The following is a 16087-nucleotide window of genomic DNA, read 5'->3' on the forward strand; positions in this document are numbered from 1 at the left end:
AGAGAATGCTATATTATCATGAATAAATTCTCATAAAGAATAAAAAGAGCAATGAAATTATAGGTGATATTTTTCCTGGTACAATCTCTATTTGCTAATGGATGCAAAGCAGTTTTATTGCCCATTAAGAGATCACTGGGGCACTGACTGACGCCTCTACCAGAGGCAGTGGAGGGTGGAAAGTGCAGGCTCTCAAATACAACCAGAAGCAGCTCAGAACCAAAGTAACCAAAGCCTTACTCAAATAAGAGATCATCGACAAAAAACAAGAGGATTTGGTATTGTCATTCTATAATCTAATAATTCATGGAACATATTCAGTATAAACAAAATATCCTTAATTTTCTAAGCATCCAGTGCCCCCATTCTTCTACTTTCCCCATTTCTCAACAACAAAAAAAATGAGTTGAGCCCTCCTGTAGCCGTGTTCTGGGATTAGGATTCACGCTTAAAGTGCCACACGCTCTCTCTCTGCAACCATCACTCTCTTCCCTCAATAAGAATCTGTCTCTGATTAGTCTATTTCCCCTTCCAGGCTTACTGAGTGGTATAACTAACTAATGTAAATAAAGTTCAGTAGTCCTAAGCATCTCAGGACAAGCCATCAGTGTCACTTCACTGCTGAAGCAAAGCCTAAAGCTAACTGAGACACTGTCCAAACCAAGGCAGGCAACTCCTGCACTACACTTACACTCGACAGCAGAACACCGTGTTCCGTGCCAATTACACACGAACGTACAGCGAACTGGAATAGAAGGCCAAGGTGTTGGCCGTTGTAAATGTCTCCCTTTTCTGCCTCTCTATCCACATCTACCTATAGTGAGGACAGTCATGCTCTTACATGACTCTGACTCCCTGATTATCTCATTATCTGACCAAGGCAGAGCACAGCCATCCCCCAGACCTAACTTGATTGGTTCAGGGTTATAGGGAAACTGAGAAGAGAGAGAAAATATCCTCCTGAGAGCTCCAGGGAGCTGCTAGGGGTTTCTGAATCTATACTCACTAAGTACCTGCACCCCATTATTCTTCACTCGTAGTGAAAGAATGTCCTTACCTGACAATACAAGTACTATACAGTTCCTGGACAGTTATATTTCTCATTCTTCCTTATTAAATTTGCCTTTTGGTTTTCTATATCCAATTCAATAAGGCCAAAGGCAGGGGCCTGGGACATGCTGAAATCACCAATGTGGTTGTTCAGACAAAATTACTGTGTATTAATGGGACAACACAACTAGCCACAAGAAAAAAATCACAGGACTTGTCTTATTTAGGTCTCCCAAGTTCTGGGCAGTATTTCATAACAGTACATAGATCCTGGTTGAGAATATTTTCTTCAAGAATGAAGTTTTAGTTGTGTCTAAGGGAGCACCATTAAAAAAGAGCAGAGGAAAATGAGATAAAGAGAAATTGGATCATAGTCTAAACCCAGAAATTTGGTACCAACTAATTAAAGTACATTTTCAACAACCTTCAATAAAAGTTAAATCTTAGAAGGAAAGATAAAAAACAAAATTAGTAAAAGCAGCAATGTCTATTGCAAAGGCCTGACTCTTGATTATTGTTACTTAGTTTAGAAAACTAACATTCTGCTTTCTTCAATTTGAAAAAAAAAAATCAAAATTTTATTGACATGAAGTTTCCAACTATATATGATGTTACAAAAGCATAACAAGCTGTAACTATAGCAGAGAGCAAAGAGAGACTTGCATTTACTGTGTACCTACAATGGGCTAGGTTTTATATGTAGTACGAGCTCAGTTTTTATATGTATCTTAAATACATTTCCTTTCCACAATAGTCCTTGGAGGTACTGTGACCTTATTGGATAGATCTGTACTGTGCAATATGATAGCCACTAGCCAGTGCAGCTACTGAGCACCTGGAAGGTGGCTAGTCTGAACTGAGAAGGCTATTTCAAATACAGAATAGATTTTGAAGACTTAGTACCAAATAAAAGAATGTAACATATCTAACTCCAATAACTAAGCTCTTTTCAACATATAACCACGATCAAACATAGATAAATATCTTTTAGATCTTCCTCAATTCCTCCTCCCTCCAAGTTCAACTGATCCCAGTTCTGCAGTTGAAAACACTGCTGTGCATGTTCCAACACTGTGTGTGCAGCTTGGAATCTAAGTGTGCTGATTTTATGTGTAACGCTGCTCACAATATATGCTTTAATATACTCTTAGAGGAAAAAATAAGTTTGTACTATTCATAAAGCATTTATTTTATTATTCCTAAAAAGTTTTGCACTAAATATTAGAGGTAAATAAATCTGATGACATTTAAAATTAAAAGAAAATCTGGTCTACCACTCTCGTCATTAACTTCTTAAGAATCTAAAAATGAAGGAGAATAGCCATCCTACTTTTGCAGACCTATTGTTAGCATATATGTGGGTCATATTGTACAAAGCTCCCGAAATTTACTAAAAAAATTATAAAGTAAATCAGTACAGAATAATTTAAGATTTTTCTACTATGCAAACATAATTGCTTAAAAATAGAAAGCTAAAAACCATATTCTCTGTTTTCATATTTGTAATATTTGACTAAAACTGTTGAATCCCAAATTAATTTCATTTATAATGATAACATAATTCAATGAGAAAACTCCCAAGCTCATATACACCAGAGACTCTCAGAGGAGTGAATGTTGGCGGGATCACAGAAAATAACATGAGAAAATGGCAACAGTAAATCTAGGGAGGCATCCATCCCCATTCTTGGGCAAAAATCAATATAATTAGTAAGTTATTATGACCGACAGGAGACTACACCTCTGACAGTTAAGAAAGAAAAGAGGTGAGTCCCTGAACTAGACACAGTACATAAAAATACCTCCAATAATACATATTTAGTCCTGACAGCTCCGTTTTAGTAAAGTAGTCATTCTCATACTTTGGCACGTAACAATCACCTTGTTAAAAATGAAGATTACTGAGCTACACGTTGATTTACAGAGCCTGGATATTATATTCTGTTCTGCTCTCCTATTTGTCTAGTCATGTGCCAATACAACAGGGTTTTAATTATTAGAACTTATCATCCGACAGGGCAAGTCGCCTGCCTCAAAATTTGTAGGCCATTTTTGGTCATTTGCTCCTCCATAAAAATTGTTGGACTCAGCTTGTCAAGTTTAGTGGACTTGTTGGAATTGCACTGAATTCAGATCTTTCTATCCACGAACATGGTACTGTCCTCCATTTATTTCAGTTTTTTATTTTTAAATGTTGTTTTAGTCTTATACATCTATTATTAATTTATTCCTAGTTTCTTATATTTTTCATTGCTAACATAGAAAGTAATCTTTAAAATATGTATTATCTGTTTGTTGTTGGTATATAGAAACACAATAAAATTTTAATACAAATATTAGACAGCATTTCACATTAACAGATTAGGAAAAAGATTTGATAATACCAAGTGTTAGGAAGTAGAACAATGAAAACCCACTGTTGGTAAAAGTATAAACAGGTATAATTACTTTAAAAAGTTTGACATTCTCTAGTAAATATGAAGATGTGCATGAGCTATGACCCAGCAATTCCACTCCTAGGTATATATACCTAAAGAATCTCTTGTAGATGTGTCCAAAGAGACGTTTATAAGAATGTTAACTGAAGTAGTTTGTAATAGCAAAAAAACTCAAAATAATCTAAATGCTCATCAACATGAGAATAAATTACAGCCTATTCATACAATGAAACACTACACAGTAGTAGAAATGAATGAATGAGTCAGAGCTACACATATGAAAATGGGAATTCTGAATGAACGCTCCACTTAAGAATCACTACCCTAAATCAAAGACTTAATCAATCAATGTTCACTGTATTTAGAGTGACTACATGGGAATTAAAAACACCACTCTTTCCTTCAACTTAGAGGAGGAAACTTGAGTCCACATAAGAAGCTGCTCCTGAAAGTGCCAGGAACCATGTGAACCCAAGAGAAATGAGCGGGGATAAACGCATAGAGAGTGAGTGAATACATGAATAATGTATGCAAGTAAATCTGAGTCTAGGCAAGAAATGATGATAGTTTGGACTACAGTGGTGCGAGAGAAATGGGTAGATTAAAAGAAATATTTAGAGGATAAAAATCATCCGGTGGGAGGGATGGACTAGAAAATGAGATGCTGGGGAGGAGCGTTGGAATCCCCATAGGGACGTAACAGGAAAGAAGCAGGAGTCAAGATGGAGGTACAAGGGAAAAATAAACGTGACAAATCCAAGACAGACGACTTAAATGTCAGGAGTGAAAAGGATAAAGGACAAAGTGACATGAGACACTGGAAGAGTCCTCTAGGAACACACCAGGTCCACATCAGATAAAGCTGAGCTGTGAAGAAAAGGGTTCAAGTCACATCGTGTGCATTTAACTCGCATGAATTCAGCCATATGCCCTGGAGGGAAGGGGGAGGTGAGAAATAATGTGGGCAACAATCCACCATCCTATTCAAGAGCATGTACATTCAGGAGTATTAATTATGGTGAAAGCTGAGCTGCTGAAACACACAGGCTCCAAAAACAATGATTTAAAGAAAACAGAGGTCTATTTTCCCTCTTTCTTAACAGTCTAGAGCTCCCGAAAGTCATCTATGGACATTCATTGATACATAATCCTTATGTCCCTGAGAGCTGGCTCTAAACAAAGTAAGGTAAGCTTCTGTATATCCATTCTACTACCGCTGACGATGTGGAAGGGGACGCAAACATGTACAGGGTGCTAAAGAGGCAGAAAAGACAGGCTGTGGTACTCTGAATGATGGGGCATGTAAAGGCATTTGGAAGAGTTTGAAAGTAATGTGGTACAAAAGTGGAGATTCTTGTGCCTATATTTATTTATCAGATTATCAAGGAAGATATCAAGACAATCTTTTATTAAGGATCAAATCAGTCTCGTCAAGAATACACTGAAAATGCAGTTTTTTGTGCATCTATAAGTTATTTTGCATAGCAGGTAAGTGCTCTTTTATACCAAAGTGACTTAAGCAAAAGACCACTGAAAAATTCTCACAAATCCTACACTGATATTTTCCTTTTCTTCATATTCTCCTGCATAATATCTGTTAAAATAAAACAGGAAAGTCTTTTCCCATATCTTCTGTTTGACACTACCAATAAATGATGAAGCATCAGGGTAAATTTTTCCAAAGTCTATTAAAAATTAAAAGCTTCCCAAGACTCTTTTTCTGAACAAAAAATTGGAAAGGTTACAAATCAGATGCCTGGCAAAAACTATTACAATGAAGATGATGGACACACTGCTTCTCAATTAGTATCAAATACTTCAATGCAGCTTTAATCATTCAAATCTCAAGGGATGATCCATTGACAGATTTTCCAGGTAGGGATAGCATAAACATAGGCGGTAATAATAAAGTAATAATATTTACTGTTTAATAAGCTCCTCCCTAATGAAGGCAAATTTAGGAAGAATGGATATTCAGAAAATTTCCTTTATGCCTTGGAAGAGAAGAGACAAATCTTCCTGCTAAATTTGTTAAAGGTAGAAAACGTGGGTTAAAGAAAAAAGTCACTGCCCTTTAAGAGGAGCCTGATTGAGAGGAAACTAATAACTAGAAGGGATCCTGGAGGTCTTTTAGTTCCCTCCTATTCATCCTCTGCAATCTCTGCGCAGCAACTGAAATTGTTGACCCCCTCTTCTTTTAGAAACTGTTGCCACTTCTATGTCTATGATATTGAACCTTCTAATTATTCTTACTTCCCTGGGTTACTGAATGACAGACATAACTACGTAATTGAAATAAAAAGTGAATAAAAATTGACACATGTACCCAAGAGGCTAACAGTCTAACTGGGTAGACACACAGGTAAATTAACAACTACCATGCTCTGAGAGGGATATGTTCAGATGAGGAGCATCAAAAATCAGCCGGAGGAGGAATTAGCCAGACCCCCAAGTAGTGGAAAGGAATGTTTGAGGGCGCAGCAGGTACCCAAGGCAAGGGGGAATGAAAAGATCAAGACCATATTCATTAATTCTGTCCACAAGCATTTACTGAACATCTACTACACACTAGGCAAGTAACTTGGAGCTGAATATTCAATGGTGAGCAGAAACAGGCATGGACTCCTTCCTTTACATTGAGCGCAGAAGACAGACATTAACCAAATAATCATACTGTTGCAGGTATAATTATAACCTGAGGAAGTGCTCAGAAGAAATGGAAGATGGTTTCTCGATGGTGTGAAGACTTATCCCAGAGGGTAGGAGATGGTCTGGGAAGACTCCTGTGGGAAATAATCCTTGAGCTGGCATCCAAAAGATGAGTGGGTAGGAGTTACCCAAGTAAAAAGGGAAGAAATGGATTCAAGTAGAGTGTGACAGAGATGAGGCCAAAAAACAAAAAAGGAAGGCAAGGAATAGATAATGCAAGGCCTTGAAAGTTACATTAAAGATTTTGGTCTTTATAAAGTATAAGTAAGCCGCTGAAGAATTTTAAGCCGTGTTTGTATCCTAAATTTGCATTTACGATCACTCTGGCTCCAGAATGCAGAGGAAATTGAAAAAGGTCAGGAATATATGTGGGCAGACCAGCTGGCAGTCCGTCCACTCAGTCACAAATATTTACTGAGTGCCTACTCCGTGGCAAGCACTGTTGGTGCACTGGATCTATAGGAATAAACAAATCAAAGTCCCCGACCTCATGCAACTTATACTCCATCAGTGGCAACAGACAACAGACAAATACTCAGTCTACAGTCATGGAGTGGAAAGTGCTGTCAAGGAAAACAAAGTAGTGTCAGAAAACGGTGAATGAGGAGGAGTGGTATTTTAACACAGGGTATTGGAAATCTCAGCAAGAAACAACAGCCCGGACTAAGGTGGCAGTAGTTAGAGAAGTGGTGGATTGAAAAGCTATTTAGGAAGTACAAAAAAATCTGGTTTTGGGGATGGACTAGAAACGTGGGATGAGGGGAGTAGTAAAAGATACTCCTAGGTAAGTGACTATATGCATGCTATTCTTTAAGGAAAGTACAGCAGGAGAGGAGAAGAGTCTAAGTTTGAAGAACTCCCACATTTGATGACTGAGGTGAAGAAAAATGAACATTCACAGGAGATAGCGAAGACAGATCCATTTAAGTCCACTACCCAGGGAGGTAGATGGCAAATACAGTGAGTGTGAAATCACAGGAGTTAAGGGAGGAGTCAACAGCATCTAATGCTGCTAAAAGATCAAGTACAGTAAGGACTGAGAGCACCCACTGGATTATGATGGCTGTTTTCATGTCATGATAGTGGAGGGAAAGAGGAGGGCCGTGACTGGGAGAATGAATGTTAGCTTGCTTTGAAGACTCAGCAAGAAGTGAGTCTTCTTCAAGACTAGACGATATCCAGACTAGACAATTGTTAAAGGGAAAAGAGAGGAGATAGCGTAATGGCTGGAAATGCAGGAGTCCAAGTAAGGTTTAGTGTTTCTTTCTTTTTGGCTTTCAGATTAGAGAGGCACAAGCTCAAATGGGTATCGGCAAGAGGATAGAGCTACAAGCACAGAAGACCGAAGGGCCTGTACCAAAGCAAGGAGGATGCAGAGGTAGGAAGGATGTAGGGGCCATTTAGAAGTATAATCTACAGGACTTGACGACCTGGATTTGGAGGGTGAGCGAACGGGAGGGGTTTAATATGATTCTCAGGTTCGTGGCTTAGGTGACTATATACTGTTTCACCACACTAAAGGTAGGACACAAACCAGTAGAAATGGTTGGTGGCTTTAAAGAAGAGAAAAAAGAAGGAGGAAAGGGCTATGAGAAGGAAAGAAAGAGGAGCTCAGCTTTACAAACTAAATTTGCGGTTTGCACTAAATTTGATATCCAAGTGGAAACACTCAGTAGGCAATTAGGTATTTCCGAGCTCAGACTGCGATGACTGAGCTCATTAGCACGCAGGCAGTAGGTGAAGCCATGTGTTTTCATGCCATCACCGGGAAAGCACATTAAGGAAGGATAATACAAGAGGGAGGAATAGAGTGAGGTTCAGAAAAGAGCCCTGGGGAGGCTTTAAGGTATAACACAGAATGTTCAAGAAACTCATCTCCATTTAAGTCTATTAGTGTTTTCCTTTCTAACTTCTGAAATTTCAAAAGAAACATCTTACACCTGTATATTTTTCAAAGCTGACAAACATGCAGAAAATCAAAATGAATCTCTCAATAATGACACTACTGATCATTATATTTTAGCAATATATATTACGATAAAATATTTTTTTAATTCTCATCAGTCCTCTATAGTCTCTCTTTTTTAAAAAAAGTAAGTCAACATAAAAGTGGTAGGATGTGTGTTTAACTATGTGAACGAGTGGGGTTTTTGCCAAAGTTAGGGAATTGCCTTGAGACCCCCAAAAAAAGATAAGAGAAAACACTGTTTTCTAGATCTTACAAGTTCATAGATAATATTCTCTGGCTATTTATGCAGCAAACATGAGATACTGAGAGTGGAGAGAGATAAAGATAAAACATAGTCTCCAACCTTGAGGAGCTCTCAACCCATTTCATGGTATACACCAGGAATCAGCAAACTATGGTCCTTGGGCCAAATCTAGCCCAATGCTTGTTTCTGTAAGTAAAGTTTTACTGGAACACAGTTACATTCATTTGCTTACATATTGTGTATGGCTGCCGCTGTGCTAAAACAACAATGTTGAGTAGTTGCAACAGAGACCTTATGGCCAAAGCCTAAAATAAGTATTATCTGGCCCTTTACAGAAAAAGTTTGCCAAGCGCTGATATAGAGCACATTTAAGCATATAGAAAATATTATTTCTTCAGGGAGATAATATTGTCTTGGGGGTTGGAGGAGGTTTCATAGGGAAGGAAATATTTAAGGATAAGTAAAAGATCACCAAGAAAAGGAAAAGAAGAAGAAATATCACACATAAAGGCACAGGATGAGAGAACACTGTATTTTAGGAAACAGGAACAAGTATAGTACATCTGGCATATAGGATATTGGGGACGTGGCAAGGAAAGAATGGCAGAGAATACTTTCACCGGCTTCCCCCTGCCTACGCAGCCAGGCTCATGTGCACAGGGAGTAAAATCTACAATTTTAATGCTATACGCTAGGGAAAATATAATTAGAACACACAATTAGACTGGTAATATAGATTAAGGTTAAGTCATCTTGTCAGGAGTTTAAACTTGATTCTACTCTTAATTGGAAGGTTATCATTTATCAAAAAAGTTAAAATATTAAGATTTATGAATGAGTTGAATGGATTCGATGTTTCCCTTTTAATGTGATTCTCACTGATTTGCATTCTGACATGAATTTCTGAATGAGAGAATAAGAGTGACACTACATGCTTCACCCAAATGCAGAGCTGCAGGTAACCCTGAGTGTACAAATGGACATTATGTTGCATATTTGAATGCCACACAATCATCTGTCACAGAAGGAAAAAAAGGCTGAGCAATTAGGATGCAGAAAACAGGGCGCAGATGGAAGTCGTTAAGCATGGGAATGGTATGATCCAGCATGGGTTTTAGAAAGCCTAACTCAGATGACGGGAAGGGAAGATGGACTGAATATGAGCGAGACAAAAGGGAGAGCAGTCTAGAAGCAGGGAACCAGGTGATCTGAAAGACAAAGTTTAAGGCAGAAGTAAGGGGAAGGAAAGAGGTTCAGTATGTATTAAGGAGAGACTGAAGAGCTGACTAGAGAGAGGTAGAGGATTATGAAGTTTGGAGCTTAGAACACTGTGAATGGAGCTGTTAAGTGAATTAGGGAATACATGAAGCAGGGAAGAAAAAATCTGGGGGGGAAGAAAACGCACTATTTTAGATACTGATTGGAACACAGATATTAGATATTTTAGATAGGCTGGTTTGAGGAGCCGTGGTACAGCCACGTGTATCTCTTCAGCAGGCAACTGAAAATACAGCGCTGAACCTCTGAGAAGAGGTCTGTTCAGAAGACGTGCGATCGGAAGTGGTGGTGGGTGAAATCACAGGAACGGATGAAATTTCTTCAGGGGCAGGTGTATGTGTGAAGGGAACTAAATACAGAAGAGAAAAGACACAGGAAAATTCCCTATTTAATAGGCAGACAGAGTAATAATAGCCAGGACAGGAACAGGAAAATAAGAAGATAAAAGAGATGTTGCAAAGGTCAAGTGCATAGTTTCAAGAAAGGGAGAACAGCTTATGACACAGAATAAAGAGCCAAGTTGTTGAGACACATGCATAAGATCTTCCGGTGACAAAGTACAAGATAATGCACTGAGAGATATAGCAACCAAATATTCACCTACAGAAGAAAATGCCATGAGCTATTAGTGGTTAAGGGTAAGGGCTCTGAATCAGAGGGACCTGGGCTGCGATCCCACCTCTGCTGTCTTGGGCATGCTAAACTTGCTAACCTTCAGTTTTCAACCTATGATGTATGTAATAGTACTTACCTTCCTCACAGGACTGTGGTGAGGAATAAATAAGATAATGTAAAGTACTTAGTTGAGTGCCTGGCACATAGGAAGCAATCAAACGTTGGCAGCTATTATTAAAATCATTTTTACCAGGTAAGGAAACAGCACATTATGTAAGCTGTCACCTGAAGGCAACTTTGCTGCTGGAGCCAAAAATGCCAACAAATGTTAAATATCAAGAAAGATACAAAATATGATCATTCCTTTATATGAAACTATAGTACATCTTAACTGGAACCACTGTGTGGAATTATAAGATAAGATAAAAATAGGAATTAAAATACAACACAACAAAACATACTTGGGTTTTCAGTTCGAGAAAGAAAAAACTAAGAACACGATAAGCGTCTATACAAAAGATTTCTAGCACCACCCAAGAAAACAGGTGAACTGACCAGCAGATGGAGCCCTCTAGAATGTGTTGGTACAGAAAACTCCCTATAGTGAAGAAGGATGACTCATTCAGATGTCTAAATTTTATTCCTTAAAGATGTTTAACTTCCTCTGCTTTAATCACCAAATAATTTTATCAGCAGCAAGGTTTCCAACAGACCTCAACACTGATATTGACATTTTGACTAGTCAACAGACATTCTACAATATAAAATGCTAAAGTTCTCTAATATTTTATAAATTAAAAACTTGGTAGGGGCCGGCCCTGTGGCATAGCAGTTAAGTGCCTGTGCTCCCCTGCTGGCGACCCAGGTTCGGATCCTGGGCGCGCAGTGACGCACCGCTTGTCAAGCCATGCTGTGGTGGCGTCCCATATAAAGTGGAGGAAGGTTGGCATAGATATTAGCCCAGGGCCAGTCTTCCCCAGCAAAAAGAAGAGGACTGGCATGGATGTTAGCTCAGGGCTGATCTTCCTCACAAAAAAAAGAAAACAAACTTGGTAATTCTGGTTTTGAAATTGGATAGTGAAAAGTGAGTGATCTAACTTTGAGACACCCCTGGGAAATCTACAAGGCAAACAAAACAGGCCCTCGGGGCTGGCCCCGTGGCTTAGTGGTTAAGGGCGGGCGCTCCGCTACTGGCGGCCCAGGTTCAGATCCCGGGTGCGCACCGATGCACCACTTCTCAGGCCATGCTGAGGCCGCGTCCCACATACAGCAACTAGAAGGATGTGCAACTATGACATACAACTATCTACTGAGGCTTTGGGGAAAAAAAAGGAGGAGGATTGGCAATAGATGTTAGCGCAGAGCCAGTCTTCCTCAGCAAAAAGAGGAGGATTAGCATGGATGTTAGCTCAGGGGTGATCTTCCTCACAGAAAAAAAAAAAGAAACCAGGCCCTGGATCATAAAGCACCGTTGTGATGTCCAGCTTAAAGCAGCAAAGAAATCCCAGGATTCTTCTACCTGTGGTCACTACCACAACAAATACAAATCAAACAACTTTTGGTAATTACTCCTAAACTCTTGCCCTTAGATGAACTGCTAGTTAACTCTCTAGACCTATACCTGAAAGAAAATCAGAACTACTGGGTGATGAAAAAAAAAAGCTACTAAAATGAGAGGCAAAGTTTAACCTTATTCTATAAATAACAATTAACTATATCCACCCGTCTCTGCATGTTTACTAGAAGCTCCTAAAATAATATTAAAGTTAATGTAAAACAATAAGTTAATCAGAAGATTCAAGTAAGGGAACTGTCCAAACCTACGTTTATGGATAAAAACAAACAGGATCGATATCACCATCATAGTGTTTTAGATGAATGTCCACACCCCACAGACTCTCATTGCTGCAACAGGACTTGTTTGCTCAAGGAGTTTTGCCCCAAACCAGAAGGGTACAGATCCCACTACTATGTTTTTATGACATATCTACAGACATTTAACACTCACACTGATTTTCCCCTGCCCCTTCTTCCCTATGCTGCCAAGCTCACATGCTCAGGGAATAAAATCTACAATTTTAATGCTATACTCTAAGGAAAACATAATTAGTTGGCAAAATCACCATGAAAGAACAAAACAAAATAAAAATCCCACAGACACCACACAATGTAGTTCAAAGTCAAATATAAATGATTTTTGCTTACCCAATTAGACTATCAGACCCTATTTTCACAGAGTTAGAATTTAACACCCTACAACTACAAGTAAAATATTAAAGCCAGAGATTTTGGGGGCATCTAGTCCTTAGGCAAGCCTATTTAAGCAGCTTGACTATATGGGTGCATCCACCCACAAAAATTAGAAGTAAAGTAGATGACTCTGGCTGACAAGATAAAACAGCTGCCAAGTTCCCCTGCAACAGTAATAGCCATTAAGTCAGGGAAACTAAAATACTAAACTAGGCACAACACCATTAACTCCTTACTTTTCCACTGGAGAGACACTTAGTGTACAACCTTAGCTACTTTGTGACACAATGCCTGATGAACGAATGAATGAATCATATTATATATTATAAGATCTCCCTCACCAAAAAATCCAAATTACAAATCATTTGGCTTCAATCTGTGCATACTGAACACATTATTACCTAATAATGTTGATTAAACAAGACACTTTCTGAAAACTTGGCAATCTAGTCCAGAAAGTGCAAAATTAATGTCTGATTCCTTACATAAAGTGGATTGGTTCAGATCGTCAATTCTAAGTTTGAATTCCTGGGAGATATCTAACAACAACAAAGCCAACTTCAAAAGAATTTGTTATAATTTTTTCAATACTCTATGAAATAAAAAACACAAAAATGGAATAATTATGAAATTCTACTATTCTATGGATGGTTTGAGTAGAAAAACCTAAGCATATCCCAGTTTTAATCAAGAGAAGTGAGGTTCAGAAGGACTGCGATTTCCCTAGTATTACAGAGCTTGTGGGTGGCAATCAGTGTATGGCATTCCTCTCGAAATTCCAGAAAATATGAAAAAGCCACACACTGCCCCTCTTGTTGTCAACACCAAGAATCCGAATGCCCACTGGGAACCCAGCAATTCGGCACGTCTTTGTGCATATCAGAGTTACTCAAAGTCGGGAACCATATTTTACTCCAGCATCCAAATGACTCCTGAGGCATCCCCAAATCCCAAGATCCCTCTGAGCCATCAACTTTTCGAAGCCACATTCTCCCCTGCTCTGTCAGAGCCAGAGAGGATCAAACAGGGAGCTGCCACCTTTGGTATTGAACCCAAGCTCACGCAGGGCGTGTCCGGGATGCCGTGGAGCCTGTTCCACTGCCCGTCCGTGGGAAGGTGCCCCAGGCGTCCTGGAGACGAGGCCTCCCTCGACTCTCCCCCGCGTGCCCGCGCGCCCCGCGGAGTCTCGCTGGAGGGGGCAGCAGCGACACCCGCCCTCTTCGGCTCTTTCCCTGGAGGCCCCTCCCGACCCGGGCCTCCACTGCCACCACCCGCCCCGCGCCTGTTTAGCCGCGAGGACAGCGGGGCCCCCCGCCTCCCCCAGGCCGCTGGCGGACAGTGACAGGGGTCCTCCGCCAGGGGCCGAGGAGGAGGAGCCAGGGGCGCCGGGCCCTCCCCCAGGGGCTTACCCGCCGCCTCCCACACGCTGCAGCCGCCCCGCTTCCTGGCGGAGCAGCCCACAGCACTGCGTCCAGCAGCAGTTCCCCATCGCATGCCGCCCGGGCGCCGCCGCTCCTCCTCCCCTCCTCGCGCGCAGAGCCCAGCCCCAGGCCCGGCAGCCGCATCCGCGCGGCGCGAGCCGGATGGGGGTTCGGGCACCGCGGGCGGGCCGGCCGGGGCGACGGCAGGGACCGGCGTCGGAACAAAGGCAGTGGTTACTCCAGCGGCCGCCGGGTCGCCGCCGCGCGAGGGAGGAGCGCCGGGCTGCGGGCTCCGGGCTCCCTCGCCGTCCGCATGGCCCCTCGCTCGCCTCGGCCCCCCAGCCCGGCGCGAGCGACCGCCTCCCGCCGCCGAAGGAGGCCAGTCCCCGCGGGTCGCCGACGCCGCCACACCCCCGCCTCTCCGGGGACCCCATAGGGCGCGCGCCCCCGGAGGCCCCGCCTCCTCCGGCGGCTTGGCCTGACGTCACTTCCGCCCACTCCCGGGTCGGTCCTGTGCCTGCACGGCCGGCTGGGTGCCTGGGAGTGCGTGTTTGTTTTGTTGGACCTTGACCCGACTAGGAAGCCTTTTGCCTTGCGGTTTCCGGCCTCTGGGTCCCGAGCGTCTCCGGGAGGCGCACCGTCAAGGCTCAGCTTTCGGACTTGAACCGGAGCCTGTGAGCGGCTCGCCTGGAGCCCGGGGCCGGGCGTCGTCGGGTGTGAAGGGCGCTCTCTGCGCAGTGGGTGCTTGCGTTCCTGCACCATAGTGGCGGATAGTCAGGGGACTGACTGAAGTTGTTTTGAACGCACCAAGAATTTTCTCTCTTCTGCTCTCTAGTTTGCGTTTCAATCTCCGTACTATCAATGTTGTAGGGAAACTTAAGGGTGCCCTACTAGCCTCATTTGGTTTTGTTTAAAATATCTTCAGATAATTTCGGATGGGGCAGTTGAGGTCCAGAAGAAATGAGAGGGCTGGGGTTTTTCAGGGACACCAGCCTTGCCAGTCCGAGCGTGCTGCCCACAACTGTGGCGTATGGGAAGGGATGGCTACTCTGAGGCGGCTTGGTCCTCGGCACCCTCCTCAAGTGCTCCTGTAAAACTCGGTTTTTGTGTGTAGTGGGCCTTAAGATAAGGTGTAAGGCGTGGATCAGTAAATGCCTCTTCCAGTAGATAGGATGCTTTGTTTACTAACCAGACATGTCAATTTTTAGCCTGTTTTAGCTTAACCTAGGAAAATTGTTACATTTTAGAAGCTTATTATTAATGATGAAATATTCATTGAGCTACTCATTTTCTTGCTTCCTGAAATCTAGACCGACCTGGGTTTCAATCTTAGCACTGCTACTTAACTAATTTTGACTGTATTTGGGTGTTAGTCGTTTTTGTAACCAAGTGCATAGGGATACGTTTGGCCGAATAGTCTGCAATCAGGGAATGTTGGTGGAATAACTGGATGACTTCCTGAATAATGACTTTGTTTTCTTTCCCCCTTTCAGCCCCTGAAATCAGGCAAATATATTCATGAAATAGTCTTTAAAATTCAACCATAAATGTTTAAAGAATCCTATGGATAGCCATCCTATGGAACACTATTCAGCAACAAAAAGGACCATACATACTATTGATACACTCACCTTAAATGAGTCTGCAGGAAATTGTACTGAATGGAAAAGCCAATCTCAAAAGCTAACATATTGTATAATTCCATTTATATAACATTCTAGAAATTACAAAATTATGGAAACAGATTATGTGGTTGCCAGGGGTCGGGGAGTGGTGGATGGATCCTTTTGATGATGGAAAACCTGTCTTGGTTGTATCAGTGTCAATATCTTGTTTGTGATATTGCACTATAGTTTTGCAAGATGGTACCATTGGAGGGAACTGGGGAAAGGGTACATGTGGTGAATTCTCTACGTTATGTTTTACAACTGCATCTGACACAATTATCTCAAAAGAAAAAGCTTAATTTAAAAAATGCAACTATACACACTTGGACATTTTTTCTTATAGGCATTCCTATAAACCTTTGCTAAAAGTAAATCTGGTCTCAGTTAAGGATATGAATGATCCTCAGAATCAACACAAATGATTAAAACATTAAAAGATTGACTTC

The 16087-nt window shown here is 41.4% G+C and overlaps 1 protein-coding gene across 1 annotated transcript in view; it reads right to left on the bottom strand.

Annotated features, from left to right (window-relative positions):
* The window catches only part of AP1AR (adaptor related protein complex 1 associated regulatory protein), a 31030-nt gene extending 16703 nt beyond the window's left edge, over positions 1 to 14327 (bottom strand). The window contains exon 1 of the mRNA XM_087437733.1: positions 13963 to 14327. Within this exon, the coding sequence (XP_087293859.1) occupies positions 13963 to 14042 (80 nt within the window). The 5' untranslated portion in view covers positions 14043 to 14327. The remainder of the gene's footprint in view (positions 1 to 13962) is intronic.
* Positions 14328 to 16087: the final 1760 nt, after the last annotated feature.

The sequence above is a fragment of the Ceratotherium simum genome, chromosome 12 (assembly GCF_057802395.1).
Source record: "Ceratotherium simum simum isolate JZ-2026a chromosome 12, ASM5780239v1, whole genome shotgun sequence".
In the NCBI taxonomy this organism is placed as follows: Eukaryota; Metazoa; Chordata; class Mammalia; order Perissodactyla; family Rhinocerotidae; genus Ceratotherium; species Ceratotherium simum.